At 31.8% G+C, this 27,275-nt stretch overlaps 2 protein-coding genes across 2 annotated transcripts; both read right to left on the bottom strand.

Moving 5' to 3' along the window:
* Positions 1–6,752: 6,752 nt before the first annotated feature.
* On the bottom strand, positions 6,753–8,318 carry LOC132936083 (uncharacterized). The gene is made up of 5 exons (XM_061002763.1): positions 8,240–8,318; positions 8,010–8,186; positions 7,845–7,949; positions 7,286–7,781; positions 6,753–7,223 (listed from the first exon to the last, which is right to left on the bottom strand). The coding sequence occupies exons 1-5, from the start codon at positions 8,304–8,306 to the stop codon at positions 7,103–7,105; spliced, it is 966 nt and encodes a 321-aa protein (XP_060858746.1). The 5' UTR covers positions 8,307–8,318; the 3' UTR covers positions 6,753–7,102.
* Positions 8,319–8,328: 10 nt separating this feature from the next.
* Positions 8,329–13,181, bottom strand: LOC132944941 (uncharacterized). The gene is given in 7 exon segments (XM_061014547.1): positions 8,329–8,349; positions 8,435–8,745; positions 8,806–8,916; positions 8,982–10,029; positions 10,031–11,238; positions 12,285–12,491; positions 12,571–13,181. Coding segments are annotated over 7 exon segments (3,063 nt in total). The 5' UTR covers positions 12,728–13,181.
* Positions 13,182–27,275: the final 14,094 nt, after the last annotated feature.

Raw genomic sequence — 27,275 nt, 5'->3', positions numbered from 1 at the left:
TCGTTCTGTCTGCTCATGTCAACAACTATAATTGGAGACAGATTTTTGAAATCTTCTCGATTCAACAGAGGTTTCACATCTTCATGTCCGTAGTAAGATTTCTGGAACTCGGCATACGTGCGATATAATGTCGCCATCTTATTCTTGGTAAAGTCACACTGAAAATCTTCATAGGGGAATACTTCTGCGTTTAAATAGACCTTTAAGTTTTTTATTTTACAATGGTCGAAACACGACATTGCTTTAGTCGGACTATTTTTCCTAGCGGTTTGAAAACCGATTATTACATACCTAGGTTTTTCTAATTTGTTGGATGTCTTCACTTTCCACGAATGCGAAGTGTTTTGAGGTAAAAATGGATATTCACACAGTTCCCACGATCTAAACGCACATGTCAGTGGTTTCTGACTATTGATTACTCTCAACAGTCTAATTTTTTCTCTGTCACTAACTCTCACTATAGGCATCCGCCACAATATTTTTGTTATGTTTATTTTAACGTCTTTTAGTTTAGGAGCGTCTGCGACAACTTCATTATTTTTAAACTGCTTGATGGCATTGATATCAATCGATGCTCTATTTAATATAAGTTGCTGATTACAGTTTATTAAAATTCGCTTATAATCTTCACAAAAACCAAACAAATCTTTAAGATTAATACATCCGTTAAAATGGTCGTTATCGATAAAATCTTTATTAGCAGTTTTAATTTCGCTATCCCAAGCAGCATTATGACGCGATGAAATATTTGTTTTATTATACGAGCAATATCCTTTTAATGTGGACGATATACCCGGATTGACGAGTTTCTGAATTTGAGTACCGTTTATTTCGTATTTCATTTCAGAGAAAAGAAATGCCAGTACGTTGTTTATGAATCTAATCTCGTCAGTTATTTCCACGGGTTTGATTATTGTCCCCTCGATGTAAATATAACTCTCACATGGTAAAGTATAAGACTCTGTGTTATGCAGAGCAATACGCACCTCATCGTTATTGGAAAGAGCAGATGTTGAATACGGTAAAAAAGAATGATAGTCAATTTGAGTTATTTTACAATCGTCGGTGTATCCAGCCGTCACGTCTAAATATGTGTCGTCCATATTAAATGACGTTAATCGAGCGTAGAAAAGCCAAATTATCTGCTGTTAGACTATGATCAACTTGTTTACGTTTCGAATATTTCTTCTTCTTCGGAGTTGTTACCTTTCTACTGTTTTTAATACGACTGACAGGTTTTACATATGTAGTCCTATTTATATTACAAAATTTCAGACCCATCACAAGTCTTGAATTAATAATCGTATCGATACTGGCTCGCCTCGTAGATCGACCAACTCGTTGTCTTGATTTTTTAAAATTATACTCGCGTGCGTTATAGATGTAGAATTAATTGGGTAAAATACCAAATGTGTTGGAACCTCTATTATTTTATAACCTGGAGGTACATTCGGGTAAAACTCATGTATTGTATGGCACTGCTTACCGTTAACGAATGAACCCATAACCAGATTTGAGTCGATATATATACAGTTTGTTTTAGTAATATTGACCAACGCATCTGATACGTGATTGACATTAGCACCATACTTACGGTTTTTAAACCCCAATAACTGTCCTATACTATCAGACATGGAAAAATCTACAGTTTCGCTACAAAACATTGAGCATTTTAATGTAATATTATCTGCTCTCAACATGAATAAAGTATCTGAATTAGGTAATACACGTATTATTGCCGCTTCGATTTCCTTCAACTCATAAGATCCAGTGGGTATTGTATAGCTTCCGCTTGTACGCTTACCAGCGATATTATTTGTGATTCCTATTTTGCTGCATTTTTCGTTTACATTAGGTATAGAATTATTTGTTTGAAAACCCAGCAGACAGATTTTAGCATTTTTACTGACTTCTATAGGTGGAAAAAAGTCGCATGACAATTCACTCGAGTTGCCGGTTAACGTTATAGTGTACATGATAAAAATTGTAAGCACAAGTGACCACAGTTTGTTGTATTATATTTTTGATGTCTATCGTAATTATATTCGATACTGCACCCGTTGAAATATTTCTGTAATTCTAACGGAGGGGGTAAGTTTCCGTAGCTGTCAAAATATTTAACTTGTTTTCCGATTTTCTTATACGCTACCCAATGAGTACCTGTACCGATTTCAGTGTCTAAATTAACTACAGCCGACTCTTGATTTTTTAAACGTTGTGGCAACTTGTCTCTAGAAAATACGCCAATGAAATGAGGTATTTTCAACATGACAGCGTATTTTATAACCTCATAATCGAACAACGCTCTATCGGGTAACGTAACAATTAGTTTTTTGACCTAGACTTCTTCTTCTTCTTAACTGATCCGCCCTTGTATGGTGCTAGGTATAAACCTTTACCTTTTACGATTTTATAAGAACTACCCTTGTGAGGTGCTAGATATAAGCCTTTGCCTAAATGAATAGGAGTGTTTTTACCAGAATTTAATTCTTTCACGACTTTTACTATATTACCGACACCTCCGGTAAGTGCACCTAATGCAGATAAACCAGCAAAAATAGGTATTAATGGTAAAACACCGCCCTTTTTCGGTATCGGTATAATCCTTGGAGTTTTAGTCTTCTTGTTTTTAGATTTTTTAGATTTTTTTCGCAGCTGACAGACATGTTTTTACTAATTTAGTTATATTTTTTTCGTTAATTTTATTTTTGATCGAATTTTTAGCAGCCAAAACCATTTGTTTAAATCCGCAACCAGCTCCAATCTTACGTTTGACCTTCATGGCTGTAGTGACCAGCCAAGACGCAGCTTTTTCCTTGATACCTGTGTTTTTAGATTTAAACACTTCCCAAGCTTGATTTTCTAATACTTCGTCCGCTCTGTGTCTATCGGTTAGTGAATTACTTTCTTCGTATGCGATATCGTGGGCTCTGGCCAACTCGTCAAGATGGTTTATTCCGCGTTCTCCACGCGCTAGTCTTTCTTTTAATTTGGTTCCAGGACCGGCAAATCTAAAAACAATTAATCACAAAATTTAAAACGGATTTATTAGTCATAATATATTGTAGCGACTTACCTATAACCAGGTAAATGTAATTCCACGGGTAAATGATTTATAACAGAGTTAATAAGACCGGAGCCTTTATTGTTGTTTCGCTTACGAACGTGAGACATCGTGTGACGCTATCGCTAACATAGCACCTATATTTATAGTGAAAAATTAAAAAAAAATGCGCTTTATCGAACAAGAGAAAAAACTCCGAATTTATAATATTGATTCTCCCGAGACAATTCAACAGAGACATGGTGAACTTTTCCCAAATACGATAAGGTCGTTGGTACTTGGGAGCTCTGGTTGTGGTAAAACCAATCTGATGTATTTTCTACTTGTCGATGAAAACGGTTTGCGATTTGAAAACGTTTACATATACTCCAAGACGCTGGAACAACCGAAATATAAATTACTGAAACGTATTATTGACGGTATTGATGGTATCAACATTTTTACCTTTTTCGAGAATGATAAAGTAATTCCACCCGAGAAAGTTTTACCGAACTCAATTTTTATCTTGGATGATGTTATCGGAGAACAACAAAATGTAATAAGAGATTATTTTTCTCGAGGTCGCCACAATAAAATTGATATATTTTATCTGGCTCAGAGTTATTCAAAAGTACCTAAACAGCTGATACGTGATAATGCAAATTTAATAGTATTGTTCAAACAAGTTGAAACTAATTTAAAACATGTATATCAAGAGCACTGTTCAGGGGACATGACATATGTACAATTTAAAAATTTTTGTATGACATGTTGGAACCGTGAGATGTTTACATTTGTTGTTATTTGTAAAGATTGTGGGCGTGATAACGGACGTTATCGTTTTGGGTTTGATACTTATGTGCTTATATAAGGCGATACAATTAATAAATATTATCATTTAAAACGTAGTCATGACGGATGCAACTACTGTTCTAGATGAGCTTGTCAAAGCTAAGGAAAGTATTAAACGTAAATATATCGCATTAAAAACAGGCTCGGATAATGTTCAACAACTAATGACACAGACATTAAAACCAATAATCGATCCATTAACTAAAATATCGAATAAACCTCGTTTAAACAAAGAAAATATTAACGTCAGCTCGAAAAACTCATTTGCAGACGACTATCAACAGGAAATTGAAAATTGGCTACAGTCTACAGACTTGGATAAAATATACGGTCCGAAAAAACTTCCAAATGGCCATATTATATTGGGCGATAAAGAAGTAAAATTCATCGAAAACACTATACTTATTGACGACGGTACTGTTTATAACTTAACCTCAGGTCTTATTCAGTTATTATTTTTGAAAAATCCGCTTGTTTATACTGATAACGATTTGGATGTGTATAAATCTATATTGGCACAGACATCAGCACATATAGCTATTGGAAGAAAAATAATAAAAAAGGGTGGCTTTAAATATACATCAATCATCAATAAATTATTTCCCTCGGGCAGTGGACTGTCTATGAAATTGCAGAAAAATAACTTAGTGTATTGGGACAATCCAAACGAGTTGGTCGATCGATTACGTCTACTTCTAGCGTCAAAGGCCGCTGGTAATACAGGCGTTTCAAACGAAATAATATCGATTTTCGAGGAATTACGTGAGGCCGGTCTAATAAAGCGAGTTCCAGATGTCTAAACGGGAAATCGCTAACGAACTTCATAAACCAGCAAGGAAAAATTTCACTAGGCGTCGAGTTAACGTCTATGGAAAAAATGATTTATGGCAAGCTGACTTGGTTGAAATGATACCATATTCAAAAGTAAATGGTGGTTACAAATACATCCTGGTTGTAATTGACTGTTTTACGAAATTTTCTTGGGCGAAACCGTTAAAGTCTAAGACAGGTAAAGAAGTTACTAGCGCGATGGCTACAATATTAGTCAAACGTTCACCAAAACTTTTACAACTCGATAACGGAAAAGAATTTTACAACACCACTTTTGACGCTTTGATGAGCAAGTATGGCATACACAAATATTCAACTTTCAGTATTCTAAAGGCTAGCATCGCAGAAAGGATGAATCGTACTTTGAAAGGGAGAATGTATAAGGAGTTTACTGCACGTGGCTCTCGCGAATGGGTTTCAATTCTACCAAAGTTGCTCGACGAATACAATAATTCACCACACAGGACTATAGGAATGACACCAATACAAGCAGATTCCGACCCCGCCTCAGTGGTAATAAAACAGCGTAAAATTAATAATGAAAAAATTAAATTCAAAGTCGGTGATAAAGTTCGTATAAGCACACAGAAAGGCTTATTTACAAAAGGTTATTTACCAAACTGGTCTACGGAAATATTCGAGATTATCAAAATAAATAAAACATTGCCCGCTACTTATCAGTTACTAGATTATATGAGTAACCCTATTGCCGGTTGTTTTTTATTCTTCGGAAATAAGCAAGACCGATTTCCCAAACGAATATTTAATCGAGAAAATTATTCGCAAAAAGGGCGATCAAATGTACGTCAAGTGGCTAGGATTCGATAATATACATAATAGTTGGATAAATACACGTGATGTTAAAAAATAGTGTCAGTCGTTTTATAACTATGAACGTGTTTGGTAGTTCTCAGGTGAGTGACACTAGGAGAATTATTTCAGATATTCAGTCAAGTAACAAAACGATACTAAATGATACGAAACTCCAACAGAAAGAAATTGATACTTTGAAAAGTAATATTGTTAATCTACATGATAAGATACAATTGTTGGAAAATAATATACAAACAAGTAATAAGTCTTTATTAAATTGCGAAAATCGTATGTCGGAGCTATTTAATAACTGTGCTGAAACTAGTACAGCAATCGCTATCCAGGGGCTTGACGTGGCTCAATTAAAAGCTGAAGTAAATCGTATAACTGGAATATTTGATGAAAATTCATTACCGAATCATGGAACATATATTTCAGATTTAAACTCACGTTTAGAGATCATTGAAGGCAAAAAAATTAAGAAAACTTAATTTTATTTAATATACTTACTAATTAGTTGGTTAAATATATGAGAAATTGAAGTATAATTTCAGTCGACCTGTATACCCCATTGTGTGCGGTAGTCCTCTGTCAGTGATATAAATATTTACAATAATTTAATAAAACCTGTAATTATGTCGTCGGCTATCGTAGACATGCATTGCATTCTTGGAACAAAAAATAAATATTTTATTAAAGAAATGTCTATAGTCGACACAGCAACGTGGGCAACTCAACACTGGATTTTTAAAAATTCAAAAACTATGCAAGACAACAAGAGTGAAAAAACTAACAAGTGGCTGGAACATAACTATCATAAACTAACTATAGAATATGGTGATGTTGAGTATGAAGAATTAAGTAGAATATTGAACTCATTAAAATTCACCTGCATTTATGTCAAAGGCGAACAGAAAAAACAGATGCTCGCAGAATTTATACCTCAAGTCGCAATAATCAACATCGAAGACCTTGGATGTCCACGTTTGGATCAAATATGCGATGAAGAAACCTTACCTTGCTGTATTTTTCATATGGAATTTAATCCAAAACAATGTACATTCTATAAAGTATTTGCTATAAGGAAATGGTTTATAAATAATTCTTAAAGATTTTTGTATACATTTTATTTAATAAACATAATAATATTTTAACATTGTTTTTTATTTTATTTATACATTTATAAGATTTTTTAATTAAATATATTGGCAAAAACATGGTTATAGCTTAAACAATTATACAGGAAAAAAAAAATATTACAAGAAAACATTGTAAACTATCTTACATATCTAGCAAAAGCATACTGATACGGTATAGAGTATTTACAAATTATACAATATAAAAATTATACATTTACATACAAAGTATACATTATAAAGGTGTTAATACTACAAATTTATACACTAATCTAATATTTTACAAATTACACAATAATCTATTATCAAGTATTTACATTATATAACAATTAATAGGATAATATTTACAAGTTATTTACAATAATCAATATATAACAAAACAATAAAACTATATAACAAAAAAATAAGTAAAGTTTCTGAAATAAAACTATTTAGTTGTGTAACAAAGAAGCTCCCTCATAAACTCTTTATCCAGTTTACTCAATCGTCGCCCTCTGTCATCTACCTCATAGTCGAGTTCAGGCCATTCATCCTCGGGTTCATCTTCCCTATAAAATATAAAAGTAAAATCATTACAATAATTTAAAAATATATAAATGTATTAACTCACTCTATACTATAATGTCCATGTGCTAATGTATGTATTTTATCCTCTAGCATCACCCTCTTGTCATCATAGCTGTTATACGTTAATTTCTTTGTTTTTATCGTCATCAGTTGGTGGTTGAATGATCTTATCGATACATTCTCTGTATATAATTCCAATCCATCTTCTTCAAACAAACACTTCCTATGATCTTCAAGAGTCATGTGGTTTTTAACCACATGACCTCTTATCCCCTTCGCTTTGATTTTTTCACCACCAACTCTTTCCTCCGGTCCGGCATACACATTGAAAGCATATGACTTGGCTCTCAATCCACAGAATTCAGTAATTATATCACCATTCACTTCATCAGAAAAGTATCCTGGGGACTTCTTTCTTTCTATCACATAGCACGGATGGTCACTGGGTAGGTTGCCAGTATCCATCCGGTCCAACAAGCTACTGTTAGCCGCCAAGTCTTTGTAGAAGTCATCCGTTTGAATGTGATACACTAGCGAATCTAGAAAAAGAATGATATTAAATTAATATAATATATACATGAGATTATTTTAATTATATTTACCTGTGTCAGTATACATAAGAGTTAATCTAGGGCCATAGTGTTTCTTCATTACATTGTAATGATAGTCATACATCATTGTTTTTGATATGTCTAGTACTGCAAATCCTGAAAAATAATAAAATGTGTTAATAGATCTATGATAAAAGTGGTAAAAAGTATATTTACCAATATATATAGGTTTATCGAATCTAATAATTGTATTCTCTAAAGCGACAGCGTTTAGGTTTTCATTATAATTGGTACAGTGTTTGAATGTACACTTGTTAATCAGTTTCTGCAACCTCCTCTCACACGACACCAACTCCATCTTCATCTCTTTCCTCTTCGATTGCATTGTTTTACCTGTAAAAATAAAATATTAATAAAAATATAATAAATAGTATAAAGTAACATACCAAATACAGCATTGTTCATCAGCTTAAAAAAGTCTTTCTCAAAATCGTTCTTAGCCTTCTTTCTCATCTCTGTGTTTAACTTAATATATTTAGCCAACCAATCCGACTGGCTAAACTGAATAACTGTGTGTACCTATAAAAAATAAGAGAAATGTTAAAAATCTGCTTAAAATCTTATAAAATATAAATATTTACTTTTTCAACTATCAAACCATTCTTAATGGCCTGCTGTAGGTTCCTATAATGTATGATGTAATTCTCCTTTTTCTCAAATGTCGCCATCAACTTCCTCACCTTCGACCCTCGAGGCACGCTGTTTTGCGGCAGGAAAGGCAGGTCGTTATGCTTATCATGTAATTTTTGTGGGTATGTTACATCCACCTCATACACTCGCCCTATGGGTGATGTGTCGTTCAAATCATCAAGTCCGTTTAATGTAGGTTCGACCCAGTTGAACCCACCGTACGGCATGTACTGGGACATTGCCCACCCGTACAAGTTGTTACCTATAAAAAAAAACTTAATAAGTATGAAAATATTATTAAGTTTTGAAAAAATATACTTACAGTCCTGATACACTATCCACGATTTCTCTTTTGTCTCATCATACCCCGGGGTCTTTGCATTATTCGCCTTCGCATATCGTTTGCTCGCTTGAACCAATCCACCACGTATACCTATAAAAATAAATAAGATTAATATTATTATATATTATATACACATTTAAAAATAATATACTAACCATTCTCGAACATCAACAACATGTCGTAATCGTCCAACAACTGCAGCTTTTGCCCCGTGAACTTAAGCATCGCATCGAAACTAAGTCCAGGGGCGGTGAAATAATGGGCGGCGTCCAGGTTGTATGCCCTCATGCACACGTCGTGGAAGTTTTCGAACACATCAGCCAACAGCAATACATCGATTTTGAGATACAGGTCTGAATACTCGCCCAACGTCGTACAGCCAAAGTGGTCCCAAACCAACTTCGCGTGCTCAAAGTCTTCCTCCTTAATCCCGGTCTCTGTCAACGTACTATAAAATTCTCTTTTCCTCGGTAACCTCGTCTCCTCCAGCCGCTCCCAACTATCCGTGTACTCGTACGGGTACACCCCCTTACGAGTCACGAGCGGCATATCTCCGGCGACAAAATGTTTGGCTGTCTCACGGAAGTTCTCATGTTCGGGTGTAACTAAATTTTCGGCCAGGGACGACAGACTCGACGCCATGAACCGGAACGTGTCGATAAACCGAACAGTGAAGGTACTACTTATATATTTCGAGAAAGATATAAATTTCTCCTCACTGTTCGGTATAACGTTGATCGCCTGTGTATCATACCCAAGTTCAGTGATTATGAAGTGCGAGTCGTAGTTTGAGAGATTATGAAAAAAGACAGGGACAAATTTAGGCTGTTGTAACTCTAAGTTACACCTAGAGCACAAGGTCTGCCTAAATTTACCCGTTAAATGATCATGATCCCTAACCTTACCGCCCCCGGCTAATATGCATTTGCATAAGTTACACGCATTACACTCTTTATGTGTTTTTTCTTCGTCCTCAGTCATGGTTATAGGTATATTCGTCTTCATCAGACCTTCAATTTTCCGGGCCACATCAACTATCGTCTCCACAAAATGTCTCGCCACGTCCGTCCTGTTTTCGCTCCCTCTATGTTTTACCGGCCCCACCGGTATCTCGTGTTGAACCAATAATTCCGCCGGTACGTCATCGCTCGCCTTCACAAAAAATGTATAACTCATCGGCTCATGATTTTGAATAATTGTTGTGTTCCCCCCCTTTTTTCTCCTCCGCCTTCGTCAAGATCGCCTCGAAATCCGCGTAAATGACAAACGGGTGCCTAACCGTGTTTTTCCACGCCCTGAATTCAACACAATCACCCTCCTTCGGCATCTCCGGTAATATTGGCTTGTGCGCCCCACAAATCAATTTATGTTGGTCCAGGGCCTCCTGTCCGCTCAACTTGAATTTTAAATTTTGGTTGTCAAAGCTGGTGAAACACCTTTTACAAAAAATGACACTGCCATTGTGTCTCGTTTTCTGCGCACGTATGAGCCGTGAAAAATTCGAAATGTAAACATAGTGCGAGTTATTTTCGCCGTCCGTCACCAACAACAGGTCGAAATGATCCTTTTTTTCTTCGTCGACCACACGTAACGGATACACTTCGTACGTTGGGTACTTACGGGGTGCCTGGAATTTTTTGTCGAGGCCGTATACATTTATAGAGACGTTATTATTATTTTTTTCAAATTTGGCGATGTCTGATAGTGGTGTCGGGAACGATATACTGTTAAAATTATAATTTTTCTCATGCTTTTTATAATTTTCTCCGACAAAATATTTATATCTATCAGATAATTTTTCGGCTACAAGCCTCGCCAAAATCGCCCACTTGAAGCACTCCTGATCCGTGTTTTGTGGGTTGATGGTCCCCCGTTTTCTATCTATATATTCCGGTAGTTTAATATACGACGAGCCGCCCATCGGTGTATATTTATACACGGCCAACAACAGCCCATCGATCGACTCCAGTGTAAATCCACTACCCCTCCCGATGTAATCATCTTTCTCCTGAACCAACTTCATATACGCTCTCTCTACAATAGTTCTTATATCGCTGTCAGGGTAAATTTCTGTCGCCACTGTTTTAAATGCCCGGTTCTCCGACGAATTGGGGACGTTGGGCCGGTTGTACGTAGCTTCGAGCTTCAGGTTGAATTTAATAGTATGTTTTTGTACGGAGGTCTTTAATAAAATCACTAGTTCAGGCATGAGGGGTCGGATAAAGTCGGAATAAATCGTTGTATTGCCGATATTTTTAGCATAGTACCAAACTATTTTTCTATTTGCGGACGACAAAATTTCTACAAACCCTGGAGCCTTAACGAGATTCAACCTAACCCTTTTAGCGTTAGCAGCCGAGGCGGTATTGGCCGTAGAAACGCGTTTACCGTTGACGGTAACGGTGTAAGAATCTTTAAAAATAAAAAAAACCTAATATTAATATCTAATAAAATTAATACCGTATCTATTAGAAATCTAATTAACCTCACGAATCTTAAAAAATAAAAAAAAAATCTACTGATATAACTACAAAGTTATAAAAATGTTGATATATAATAAAAATCACGTTGAAAAAATTAAATCTACCAAACGATCTGACAACCGGTGCAATGCCGGAATAATCCAACTATTACCCCATAGGATGCGACGAGTGAATTGATCGATACAATGCCGGAATACTCCAACTATTATACCATTGATCGCTTCACAGACCACTTGATAAGTTTAAAATAAAAATATAGAATTTATATTTAAAATTTATAATAAATCTAAGTAATTGATTAAGTGTTGTAAGATAATTTGCTGAATTTTAAAAAAATCTGTTGAAAAAATTAAATCTACCAAACGATCTGACAACCGGTGCAATGCCGGAATACTCCAACTATTACCCCATAGGATGCGACGAGTGAATTGATCGATACAATGCCGGAATACTCCAACTATTATACCATTGATCGCTTCACAGACCACTTGATAAGTTTAAAATAAAAATATAGAATTTATATTTAAAATTTATAATAAATCTAAGTAATTGATTAAGTGTTGTACGATAATTTTCTGAATTTTAAAAATCTGTTGAAAAAATTAAATCTACCAAACGATCTGACAACCGGTGCAATGCCGGAATACTCCAACTATTACCCCATAGGATGCGACGAGTGAATTGATCGATACAATGCCGGAATACTCCAACTATTATACCATTGATCGCTTCACAGACCACTTGATAAGTTTAAAATAAAAATATAGAATTTATATTTAAAATTTATAATAAATCTAAGTAATTGATTAAGTGTTGTACGATAATTTTCTGAATTTTAAAAATCTATTTTACGATATTTATTTTTAAAAATCTAATTGATCGAGCAATAATACTTGTCGGTATATCTTTTTTAAAAATTGATCCGTTAAAATCAGTGGGTCTTTTAAAAATCTAATTCTTATAAATAAAACTAACCTGTATCCTCAAATTCGTCCATGGCTTCCATACACATTTCGTCTTCGGTTAACATGTTCGAGCCACCGGCCGGGACATCAGGAACAAATATTTGGGGTGCAATCTGAACTTGAGCTGGAGCAACCTGAACGATTCTTTGCTCTACCGGTTGTGTAATGATCGGTGCAGCAGGCATTGGTCTGAGGTGAGCCGGAACGTTGACGATACCTTAGGAATAATAATAAATTAATATTGAATAAAAAAAAATAACAATAAATTAATATTGAATAAAAAAATTATAACATACCATGAATATTTTTCATATGCCTTTTAAGATGCGACTTATCGTTGAATGTCGATGTACATACGGTACACGGAAAACGTATGCCCACATGAGTTTTGCCATGTCTAACCAAACTGTCTTTTCGTCTAAAAACCGACGGACACTGATCGCAGTTGAACATATTTAAAATGTTTGAAATAAAAACGAGATGAAAAATAATATAGTGTTTAAAACACTTGTAAAAATTAAAACACAGAGTGATAATAATTGATTATATTTTAAATAATGTCAAACAAATAATAAATGCTGAAAAACACATTAACGGAGCAAACACATAGAACGTGTACAAGTAACTGTGACACACTGAACGAACACACTGAACGCCGTTGCCTTTTAAACATAGAGTAATAATAATTGATTATATTTTAAATAATGTCGAGCAAATAATAAATGCTGAAAAACACGAAAGGAGCAAACGCATAGAACGTGTACAAGAAACTGTGACACACTGAACGCCGTTGACAACGGCGGCAGCTGCAGCTGGTGTACGACAAGGTCGTATCGATAACAAAGGGATAATAGCCATCTATTCAATAGATATATACGATTATTTGATCGTTTTCAAAAAAACCTACGCCGTACATCAAATGTAGTCATACAGTAGATATTTCTGAATTATATCAATAAGCGTTTATTTCGTGATTTTCGGCTATTTGATCGTTTTCAAAAAAACCTACGTCGTACATCAAATGTAGACATACAGTAGATATTTCTGAATTATATCAATAAGCGTTTATTTCGTGATTTTCGGCTATTTGATCGTTTTCAAAAAAACCTACGCCGTACATCAAATGTAGACATACAGTAGATATTTCTGAATTATATCAATAAGCGTTTATTTCGTGATTTTCGGCTATTTGAATAAATCTACACCGTCATAACAATAAATATATGCGTCATACGATATTTAATAATAATATATGTTTATTTTTAATTTCACACTCAACGTTGATAGTAGGAGTTAATTACTGATAAGGAGATTTATACACCGCACACGTTACGGATAATCGTTATCACTAATGAGGAGTTAATTACTGATAAGGAGATTTATACACCGCACACGTTACGGATAATTGTTATCACTAATGAGGAGTTAATTACTGATAAGGAGATTTATACACCGCACACGTTACGGATAATCGTTATCACTAATGAGGAGTTAATTACTGATAAGGAGATTTATACACCGCACACGTTACGGATAATTGTTATCACTAATGAGGAGTTAATTACTGATAAGGAGATTTATACACCGCACACGTTACGGATAATTGTTATCACTAATTAACTGATGGTGCGGAGGGTGCGGAGGGCGAGGGGGCGAGGAGGGCTAGGAGGGCGAGGAGGGCGAGGGGGCGAGGAGGGCGAGGAGGGCGAGGGGGCGAGGGGGCGAGGAGGGCGAGGAGGGCGAGGAGGGCGAGGGGGCGAGGAGGGCGAGGGGGCGAGGAGGGCGAGGGGGCGAGGGGATCAGCGGTCTGAACTCTCTATTATATACTACTTATATACCAGCGGTTCTCATCCTTTTGACATATTTAAATTTGGTGAGATTATTTACGACTGATTATTTATTTATTTTTTGGTACATTTTTAAGACAGAATAAAAATAAAAATAATGATATATTTTAAGTATTAAATTAAATGATTAAAATGTTTACAATCTCATTTCTTTTTACAATTTGTCGGGCTATTCGGGCTACTTGGCAATTGTCGGAGAAAATTTTATAACGCGTGGTTCATAGGTAGAGTACTAGAGTACTCTTGCTACAAATATTTTTTAGTTTTAGGTGAGTGTTTTTGTACTAATAAAACAACAATAATTTATTCGTGTGCACTTTAATCCTGAAAACCAAATTTTTATTTGTTATGCCATCGGAGTAAACTTTGGTATACAGACTTCAGGCTTCAGAACAATAAAAAAAAAATCAATTCTACACGGCAGAAAAATATATTATTACCTACATATAATTTTATTTCATTTTAATAAATTTTAATATAATTTATCATCATTATGCGGAAGAATCATTGGTGAAACACTAAGCAAATCACCTTTATAAAAAAAATGGAATGCATTATTATTAATATTATTTATAATTTACTTAAATTATTAATTACTATTATGATCTGTTATATTTATTTCTGTTTCACCATGTATTATTATGTTCATCAAAATGTACCTATCAAAGACGTAGGTATACATCGTATCATATAATAATTTCAAACAACCATAAAAACTATGGTAATAACTAGCGTATTCCTTATACTAAGCATAATATAATTGTTGTTACTCGTTAACCACGAAATAAATTGGCTATCCACTTAGACGCGTCTAAATTTAGTAGTAGGCTACTATATTGTAATATAATTTTTCATCATAACGCGGAAGGATCATTGGTGGAACACTAAGAAAATCGCCTTCATAAAAAAAATGAAATGCATTATTATTATAATCTGTTATAATTTATGACTGTTTCACTATGTATTATTAAGTTCATCATATTTCATACTCATTGTCTTTTTATTTTTTAAAAGCTGTATGGCATTTATATTCTAAATATTAAAATTTTTGGTTTAGTTGATATTAATAATAATTGTGCCTATATAATTTTATATTTACGCATTAAATGCTTATAATATTCTCATAAGCTAATACAATAAAATTTCATACATGTAAAATATCGTATACAGTTTTGAAATGCAAAAAAAAAAAACGTTTGCCCCAGTAAAGCTTGGGCAATATGAACCAACACTTTTCATTTTACAATTATAAACCTTTCTAATCTTATCAATATTGTTAATTACCTTTAAATTGAATATTGTTACCTTAATATTAATTTTTTAAATTACTATTACATTTTTGATCACAATTACACTGAATACACAAATATTATGACTTAAATTATTTATTTTTACAAGTACAGTAGAACCTCGATTATCCGTGACTCGATTATCCGTGTTTGCGATTAACCGTGCTCACTCTTCCAAAAATTTAAAAATAAGTATGGACTGTAGATATATATGTAGATATAATCGAACATTTTATATTACATAATACACGATATCGACAATTATATTAATGACATTTTTGGCGATAATAATATGAAGATAAGCAATATTGTACATCGATTTTGACTTCCATGACATTATTGGCTTAAGAAAAATTAGAAGTGAAGTAAGGAAAATTATTTCAAACCAAAAAAAACAAAGACTGATAACTTCATATTTTAAGCCCTAATAACTTGTTGTATAAAATTATTGTATGTATATTATGTATGTATACATATTTGAATATTTCTAATTATAATTGAATCAAATTTTTAAAATTTCATTATTATAAAATTGTACCTATGTATTTATAATTAAAATTAAATAAAAATTTCATTATTATAAAAAGTCTCGATTAACCGTGATTTTCATTTATCCGTGTGACCCCCTCCCCATCATTACCCCGGATAATCGAGGTTCCACTGTATTATTAAAATGACATTTTGAATTGCATTTTTTCCCTGATGCCTTACATTTACATTTTTTGTTTAAACATTGTTGAGTACAATTACATCTATCATTGCATCTAACTTTCCTTCGGTGGTTCCTATCTTATAGTTATCGTCATGAACTATAATAATGTAATAACGTAGAAATAAGATAAAATATTAATAAATATAAATACGACTCCTGTCGATAGTTATATTAAAATAGTAAAAGTTAGAATTGTAAAATTACGCTATTACCTTCCTCCAGGTGTTCGGAGGGCTCTCGAGATCGTGTATTCGAGAATTAGATCAAATACACCGTACAATGTAATTTTATGTAAAAAAGCACATAAAGTGTATTAACGCAATAAATATAAAATATTATATTAAATGCCTTACCTGATTCGCAGTTGTTCGTAGACAATATTGTAGGATTTTTAGGTTTTAGATAAAATAAAGTACTACTTCAAATACACAAATTGAATTAACGAACGCACTGATTATTGCTTGCATAAGAAGTCCAGTTGTCGCTCGTTGAAATCGGTTTTCTTTGGTACTTGAGAGGTTGTTACTTTGGTGGTTGGTGCTCATGCACTGATTTAAGGGACGACACGGATATGCCGACCAGAGAGAGGTAGGCGGTTTTTATCAAACGTTTTTGTATTTCCCCGAACTAGATTTCTCTTCGGCGGCAAAGACCTTTTAGTCGGTGACAATAGTTTTATTGGGGATGACCGATTTCTACGAACGACAGTCTGGCCGTTATTTATTATTCTGTAAGATTTTAGTTTATTTATTATAATGATGTGTGAGCATATCATTACAATAATAAATATAAATAATAAAATTATATGTATTATAGTTAAGTTTATAGTAAAATTCGTGTTTTACCTGATAGGATAACTCCAAGAATACAACGAAGGTCGCTGTGTGCTCTGTCTACATCAGATATTTTGATTTTGACGGTTTCACCCACTTTTCCTTCACAAAATCATTTTCGGATGATTCTTTCATTCGATTCGCTTGAATTTTTAAGTTTCGGCTGACTCTGTTCTTACAGTAGTTATTTTATTTATTCTATTATCTATTTTTTTTCTTAATTATTTTCTTCAATCAATGGTTCATCAAATTCACTATGATCTCCAGCATTCATTGACGTAATAGCTGCCTCTAAATCTTCTTCGGTTTTCTCTTTATTAATTATTGATATTGGAAGTACCGATGATTTTAATCCAATTTTAGCACTACATCCAAACATTGCTTCATATGGGCTGCATTTTATTCCATGATGTAAGGATCGATTTTTTATGAACTGAACAAATTTTAGTCCTTCACTCCATTTTTTTGTTTTTTTGTCTTGTAAGCAAGTGGCAAATATATTTTACACATCTTGATTGGCCCTTTCGACGGACCCTTGACTTTGCGAATTTCTCGGTTTTCCGTGTATAATTTTTAAATCTTCCCACATATTGCATAATTCGTTTATTATTTTATTCACGAATTCTCGGCCATTGTCGTTTTTTAGAAGCGTTGGTGCGCCAAATGTTGTAAAAATATCAAGAAGTACGTACCGTACGTAAGCTACTTCTTCGGCACGCTTATGCATTAACGGGCGAAGCAAAACAAATTTTGTCAGATGCTCCTGATAGACTAAAATAAATGTATAGTTTCCGTCGGGTTGTGCCTGCATATCTATATGATCAAATTGACATCTAGAATTTAATTCATTTTAGATTATTGGTTTTACAACAAGACCTTTCTTTGCAGTACTGCCTTTCTTTTGAGAAGAAATACATAAATTTAAATATAACATAATCGATTGTCTCGTAATATTCTTATATTTTTTATTAAGTTCATATTCCATACGGATTCGTCCACCATGACCGATAGTTAAATGAGTATCATTAATAATATTTAATAATTCTTCATTAAAAACATAGTACTTAAAATCATTACCTTCACTCACTGGAACAATTAATTTTTCCACATTAGATACTGTTATTACGTCATATTTTTTCAAAAATTTATGGCCTCTTGATTTCAGTTTAAGTTGTTTCACTTCAGATATTAATTAAATTAGATATTAATTCATAATATTTACTTTTAGTTAAATATGTACTTTTAACATTTTTTTTTTTTTTAATGCAATTTCTAGATTTTTTAAATATTGCTCTTCCATTTTAATAAATTTAATTTAAATACCATACATTAATTTAACGGACGCCGAACACTATACCTACTGTAACGAACCCAATAATACGCATGGTATATTATTGTGATCGTTTCGCCTTCAGCTACATTTGGCAACATTAAGATTAGATAAATATCAGCACATTGAAATTCGAATAAATTAATCAAAGTCATATATTCGATTAGAAAACATATGGGAATATCACGAGAGGGCAATGCGATCTTGAACTCGCATTACAATAGGTTCTACAACCTCACCTCAATCATAAATCATAAATGTATGAATATAATATTTAGAAATTGCTTACGAAATACACATTTATATATATATATAATATATATATATAATATATATATATAATGCACATTATCTAAATATTGATGGATGTCGTATAACATATATTGCAAACACAACAGGACACGATTCTCGGATTAACCAGGCGTGGGAATATATCGATAATTAATTGAACAACGTCCTGTGAAGTCCACAGATAAGTCGATAGACTAGGGGGGAATGGGTGAGCAGGAGGCCCTATAAAACCAGACCCGAAACGGCCTGTAGATCAGACGTGTGACACCATAGTACAGACGAGCACCTTCACGAGAGACAGCATAACAACTTTGTCAAATTAAACTTAGAGTATTTTATGCAGAAGAATTCAATAAACAACTTAAACTTTCAACCAGTCTAATTGTTTTATCAACTCTACCTAAGAAATCCTCTACCGACGGTCTTGCTACCTGCAACTTATAAACTAAGCAGTTATCTCAACAGCTAGTTTATAACACTACTAACACTATAACACGACACGACTATCGACTGCGCTATACTAAATAGTATTAAAAACCCACATTTTGTACGATTCAATGATTAAGAAAATAATTATTGTAGAATACCAAAAAGGTAAAACCGATTAACCGAGAAGCCGTTAGCTCAACACAATAAAAATACAAAATTCACTTAGCAAATATTAAAATAAAAGCTCAAGTTACAATGTCCAATTTACTATAGGCAAAGTGTACTTGGACCGATCGAAGTGTAACCCTGCCCGGCCAAAATAGTAATTTAATGCATTGCCCAAAAACATCGGCCAAAGTATACATAGACCGGGCAATGTAAACATTGCCCGAAAGTCTACTTTTCCCGTAACTTATATATATTATAATTATACAATAATATGTTGGTCTTTACTGCAATTTACTGAATAGTCCTCAAAAAATAATTTTTTCTAATGTATTTTAAATTTAAGTATTAATACTATTTATTTTTATCAATTAGTATCTAAATTTTACTAACCGACATATATAGGTATTATGGGGATTGTAAACATATATTTCATTTTCATACATTTTATAATTCAATAATTTAAAAAAAAATATATACTGCCAGGTGTGTATGAAAATACTATATATTGCAATTAGCTAAAACTTTAAAACTAAGTCTGACCTCCAAATTCTGACTTCACTACACGTACGTTAAAACAAGAATGTCATTAGTCATAATACTGATTACACTGTAAATAAATTTTATTTTGATGATATTTTTTTTTTAATACCTAATCTAGTCAGTCAGGATTTTTTGTTTTATATTATTCATATATTTCATTTTAATACATTTTATGATTCAATAATGTGTACAATAGTTTTATATCATAGAGTGTAGGCGTAATTATGAATTTGTATAAGGGAGTGGAGAGACATTTTTTTAAACACATAATACTATATACTAAATAAATTAAATAAATATAATAAATACAACATTTTAAAGTACAATGGTTAATGGTAGCTGTGAATATAGGTAGGTACTATCTTATCAAAAATCCCAAAACCTATTAGATTTTGCTTTAAAATTTTACACAATTTAGTTTTACACAATTTTACAAAATATACAATATTATAATATACCCTAATACTAACCTACCAAGCATTTTTTAGATTTTTTTGAAACATACATATTTCAACGATTTAAGACTTAAATCATTGTTTTGAAAGTTATTTCCTTCAAAAGTTGCCGAATTTACGTATTTTAAACAGTTAAAAATGATAGGGAAATGAGCGGTACTAACAGCACATTTTTTTGTAACTATGAAATGTATGAAAATGAAATGTTTTATGTAAATTACTGTGAGCACTTTTACAATTTGTTTGCTTATTAAAATTACTGTCAAAAAGTATTTGAGTACCATCCTAGTATTTAATAAATTGTTAAAAAATAATATCTAAAATATTCACCAAAAAAATAATTTTTCTTATGTATTTTAAATTCAAGTATTTAATACTATTTGTTTTTATCAATTATTTCCTACATTTTATTAACCGACATATTATGGGTTTTTTTTTTTATAAAACATTTCCTCTTCTTAATATCAGTCAAGCTTAGTTTGAGGATTTTGGCAGTGGAATTTAAATTATTTATATAATAGTATTTAAAAAATATTAATCATAAATCATATGTACAACTATGCGCCAATAGATTTACAATATTTACGATGCTGAAAAATTTCCCAATCCACTCCTGAAAGCATGTATTAAATACTATTTACATAGTTTCCACACTAATTGAACAGTAATCTTACATTCTTACACCTACCGTTTATCTATGGCAGGGGTGAAATTAAGAGTGCGTTAGGGTGGATAGATCTCCTCGCCCAGAGCCTTTATAAAATTCATTTATACAAGAAAAGTATAGTTTCTTTTATAAACCGTACAAAATAAAAACCACGTAAGTACCTAGTGTCTATATTATGTTTTATAAGAAACAAAATTAATTTAATATTTTGAATAATTTCACTTTATAACTACCCAGCATTTTTTTTTTATTGAAACATACGTATTTCAACAAGTTTAGAAAAATGGTGCAAAATAAATTTGCGGAAATCATTATTTTGGAATTTATATCAATCCAAAGTTTGCAAATCTAAGTTTATACGCATACGCACAACACTGTACTTAACTACAAAACTCAGTTCTATAAATTACAGCTGCAAGTGCTATATAAATTTGATATCCGTGATATACCAGACGGCAGTGGCACCAAAATATTTATTAACCTATGACAATTGTCATAGGTGATTTTAGTAGGTAAGGGTTACCTTTGTCATTCTATATTTATTTTATGAAAGTTTTTTGAATAGACAACATAAAAACTATACTTGGTGTATGGTAAGAAATAGGTGGGTGTTAAAATTTTATGTGGAGGTGTCTAATATCATAGGTAAAAATTTGGACTTCGCCGTCACTATAATATATTATTGTTTAATTATTTAGTACTCATTTATTAATTTGTTAATATTATAGATTCTGAGTTTAATGTTTTGTTTTAAAAATGATGTGTGGTGTTTTTTTTTTAAATTTTTATTTGTGTCTGTCATCACCTTTTAGGACAGTAAAAATGTTGATTGATGATTTTCTTCAACACCATCTTTTCTGATAGGAATGTGAATCTAGTTAGTGCTCTGGAGTAGGGGGTTGTGGTCAAAAGTAAAAGTCATAAAATTATAAAAATATAAAAATTATTCAGTAAATTCCATGACAGATAAAGATGGTAAAATTTAAAATTGATACAAATGAATGAATCCTTAAAGTACGTTCAAATAGGAAAAACCACTGTACAATTAGAAACAAGTGGACAAGTGGTTGCCACTCTGCTGTTCATTAGGTTACAAATGGGTGACTATAAAAGATACTGTTAAATTTGAATTCAATGTTATAATATCATTGTATAAGAAAAACTATTTTGAGCGAAGACGCGCTTAGTAAGCATATAATATTACTAAGTATATTCGATGATATTATTGTGAATAAACTAATTTATATATTACAACCTATTTACGTGGAACCTTGTTTTAAATTTTCAAACTTAAAATATAAAATTTGAACATTTTATACATTTTTAAGTACAAAATAATAAATAAATTTTAAATTTGATAAATTTTGTCTTTAAATACTTATAAAAAAAATTGTGCATATGTATTTTTAATATTTTTCAACTGCTATTGTAACAATTTACCAAGAGCCTTGTATTACATTTTCCCGCATTTTTACCAAACAAATAAAATTATATTGACAATTATAGAAAACAAAACTAAAAAAATTGAAAACTGACAATGTTCTTAAACAGCTCAAAAAGAGTCAAAGTTTTACGGTGTATACAAAATCAAAAATAAACATTCAGTGGTCTTTTCATGTATGTACAGAAATTTGTTTTATTACAACAAAATTACAAAACTGCATAAGAAATCGAGTGAATATCCAATCTTGTAAAAATATGAACTTCAAACGCTCATGACAATTTTATTTGATTTGCTTGCAGACATATTTTTTTTTATAAAGTTAAAAAAATCTTTGAGTAATATTGTGTTACATTTTCAAATTTTAGATTTAAATAGAAAAAATGGATTTTTAATATTTACTATCTGTCTTTGAAACAATATATTAGGAACCTTCTATTAAATTTCAAACTTTTTTAACCAACAAATTTTATTGATATTTACGTATAGAACAAAATACTAAAAAAACTAAACAATTTGGAAACTGAAAATGTCCGTAAACCACCAAAATAAGTCTAAATTTTTTAAATATATTAATTTAACGGTGTATAGAAAATGATAATATACATATTCAGTAAAAATTGCATGCATCATGCCAACGTTTTTACTATTATATCCGTGCGCAAACAGATATTTAGCCCACCACGGTAACTCCCAGTTTGATGTAAAGTGTGTAGTAGGAAAAAAATTATATTTTAGCCTCTGGAATATTATGCACATACCCAAGAATATTTTTGAGAAATATTTTTGATTGTTATCTAAATATTATTTTTCTTAACAATTTTAAGTACATTAAAATAATACGAAAATATGCACAAATATACTAAAAATTTCTCAAATATGCACTTTTCCGAGAATATACAAAAATATGCTAATTCAAACTTTGTATGAATACAATTTTGAATTTTAAAAATTAAGTATTTGAATAAATTAAATAATAAAGGAAAAGTGATCATACTTAAAAAATCACACTGTATATTGTATAACTTTATAAATTAATTAAATTTTATGAAAATCTTCTAGAATTTAATTTACCTAGCAAAACTATCTACAATCTACAGATTTATTACAATTTAACGTAAGTAATTTGTCACACTTTTCAATGTCGAATAAAAGCGTTCATTGGAAACTGTACTAACAAGCAACGTTAAATTTATTGTTTCATAAAATTTAATGTTAAAAATATTTTTATTGTTTCTACAAAAGCAGTCGGAATTTTAGATGCTACGTAAAGAAATCAAATTTTTCAATAAGCGTGCCAGTAAAGTTCAGTTTTGTGCGTTTGCGTATAAACCTAAAATCGCAACTTCGGAATGATTTAAATTCCAAAATAATAATTTCCGGAAATATATTTTGCACCATTGTTCTTAACTTGTTGAAATTCATATGTTTCAAAAAAAAATTATGCTGGATAATAAGTTATAACTTATAAAGTGAATTTATTCAAAATATTAAATTTATTTTGTTTGTATCATAATATTATGAAGGTAGCTACTAACACGGTTTATAAAAGAAAGTCTTATTTTCTTGTAAACAAATGTTATTAAGGTTCTGGGGGAATCTATTAACCCTCACCCACCTTTAATTTCACCCCTGCCGCAGATAAACGGTCGGAGTAAGTATGTAAGGTTGCTGTTCGTAGAGTTCGTATTATATACATAGGTGTCATGTAACATATTTATATTTATAATTGTTACATATGCTAATAGTCAATGTTAAATTTATTGTAAGTAACTACGTTATATTTATGTGTATGGAACAATATATACGCTTGTGGTGAGGGGGGGGACCACTGTAACTCCCAGTTTAATGTAAAGTGTGTAGTACGAAAAAATTATATTTTAGCCTCTGGCATATGTTACATATCCAAGGATCACGTTATCACAATAACGAACATTTTCTAGATTTTAATTTACCCAGCAAAACTATCTAAAATCTATAGATTTATTAAGATCAAAAGCAGATGGAATTATATATAGAATTGCTGTTCGTGTTAGTTGTGTCCAATCAGTTATGCTTTCGAATATTGCTGGACTATATACTCTATTAATATTGTATTTTAATTATATTATAAGTTTAACACTTAAGGTATTTAAAATTCTAAATTGTTATCTTCTGAGAATGAGACGTAAATGGATAAGAAATTTGGTGTAAATAGAATATAAATAAAACGGGATGATTTGTATTTGTTTAAATAATCAAAAGTAAGGATTTCGAACCAATTAGACCGTACGTGGTTAATTTAATGCAATGTTTAAATTTGATTTTTGAATAAATAATACCCAACGATAGAATGAAAATTTATGTGTCTTCGATGTTGAATGGCGTAGGTCTTGTGTACTGCTCCTTGCAGAGAAGCATCGTGCCCGTAGAGGTACACACTGCTCTGCTTGTGGCGATGGACTGCTCTCGAGATAAACTGGGCTCTCAAGATGAACTGGGGTCTCGAGATGAACTGGGCGATTTTTTGATGTTACTTTGCTATTATATAACTGGTTTTGTCCCCTCTTAGATCATCGCAGCGCAGCATTACGCGTGCTGGCTTCCTGGCCTTGAAGTTTAGATGTTGACGCGCGTCTTAAAATCCGTACTTAAACGAATATTTATTGGTGTTTATTATTGTTAAGGTAATCACATATTACTTGTGCTTGTGATTTGCATAAGAATTAAGAAATGTATGTATTTGTGACTTTATGTTCTTGTAACTTGGAGTACTTTGGTCTGTATGCTTATTTTTTCTATTATTATTTGTGTATCAATATTATATTAAGTTTTGTGGGTATGCAGAATTGGATGCTGGCTAGGTGATCAGTCTGGAATGTGTAGTTGTTTTAATAATTGCCTTGTTATTGTAGACGATTGCGTCATGTGGTACATATCCGTATCGTTATGTTTATATCTGCTTTGAGACAGTGGTTTCCATATATGGGCATAATAATGCGTCGATGGCTGTGAATTATAATATATTGATACTAATGAAGAGTTCTATTTTTGAACTGCGTATCATTTCCTAATTTTCCACCAGTGATGCTTCCGCGTAATGAAGAAAATTATATTAACATTTATGAAAATGAAATATAATTATATAATTATATATAGGTAATAATATATTTTACTGCTGTGTAGAATTGATTTTATTTATTGGTCTGAATCTGAAACCTGAAGTATGTATACCTAAGTTTACAGAGACAGCACATCAAATAAAAATGTAGTTTTCAGGGTTAAATCACACACGAATAAATTATTGTTGTTTTATCGGTACAAAAACACTCATATAAAACTAAAACATATTTGTGGCAAGAGTACTCTAGTACTCTAGCTATAACAGTGTAAAAATTAAAACAAGTCGAAAAACTGAACCCGCGTTATAATGGAGTTGATGTGTACATTCGTTCTATGCACATAACCAATTAAATTGTTAATTATTTTTCGCTATAAACAGCGAATTTTTATCGACGTCGCCGCGCCATTGCGCGTCGGCATAGGCATTATAATTTATTTTTACTCTCATTCGTTTAATATATTCCGATTATCAGCTTATAAATAATATTATTTATAATAACAATTATTTAATACAATTTATAATATTTATATATATAAATATAATATTTGCTATATTTTTTTTTGTATGTGAACTACTTCATTAAAAACCCACGAGCCGCCACTGTATTTTGTATAATATAGGTACAATAGGTACCTACTAAGTTACTTATTGTGTCGATGTCAACTTACTCGTCTAATCATTTTTCGATTTGTCAAACATGTATTCTGATTAAAACATGCTTTGCAAGACTCAATGATGATATCATCACCACATTTTACATTTTTCAACTGACAAGGAGTGCATCTTTTTTCTTACAAAACGCCAATCAGTTTTTGAAGATTTACTTTTGTAATTTTAATGATTAAACGCAAGGGTACAAAAAAATCAGTATATAGAAAAAAAGATACTATGCAAAAATTATATAATCTTACATAATTGCCTGTAGTGTATTACCAATCCCCGTAGTAATTACCTGTAAAATATTTAAATATATTTTAAAAAGTAAAAAGGATTGTTATGTTCGATACAAGTATTCGTGGGTGATTCGAAAATCGAAATTAATGAATCGGTGTTATATTACGATATTACGATAGTAATATATTATGTTCGGCTGTATGAGACACTATAGAGTACGCGTTTGTTTGTTGACCGCCAACGATCAACGCACCGAATTTATAGAAAAGCACAATTCACAATGACCCTCCTCCCGCCACAACCCGAAAACACACAACTACGTGCATGCAGTGGCGCAACTACCAGATGTCGATCTCTGGGGCCCCGGCACGGGGAATTATTGATTCCGCCGAAACTACCTGCTTAAGAAAAAGGTTTATATTGATTCCGCCGGCTATTAATTCCGCACGCTACTGTTTATAAAATCTACATATCGATTCCGCCGGCTACCGTTTACAATATTTACACATCGATTCCGCCGGACACTATTCACAATATTTGATAATTTAATAAATAAAAATGTGTGATAATAACTTAAGGTAGGTCTCGAACTTTAATTTAAGTATTAATTTTTATTTTCTTAAGCCAAAGTCTTGTTTATGAATGTTATTTGGCCCTAAATTGTATACAATTATACAATAAATGCATAAATGTAAATATTTTTGATCATAATATTTGGTCACATGTCTAAATTGAATAAAATGATAATAATAGTATATCAGTATAAAATAAAAATGTATAAATGTAAATCGTTTTTTTCTAATTAATATTATGTATATGATATTTCAAAATGTATAATGTAAATTGAATAAAATTATGATAATAATATATAAGTATAAAATAAAAATATAGGTATAAATCAAACTACTTTTGATAATATTTGGACACATGCTTTAAATAAGTAAACCTAGAAATTTTATTATCGTTCAAATCATTTGATACATTTTTAATACTTTGTTTTTT

Source organism: Metopolophium dirhodum, chromosome 1 (genome assembly GCF_019925205.1).
Source record: "Metopolophium dirhodum isolate CAU chromosome 1, ASM1992520v1, whole genome shotgun sequence".
Classification (NCBI taxonomy): domain Eukaryota; kingdom Metazoa; phylum Arthropoda; class Insecta; order Hemiptera; family Aphididae; genus Metopolophium; species Metopolophium dirhodum.
The sequence above is the reverse complement of the archived record's forward strand: the minus strand, read 5'-3'. Positions and strand labels throughout refer to the sequence as shown.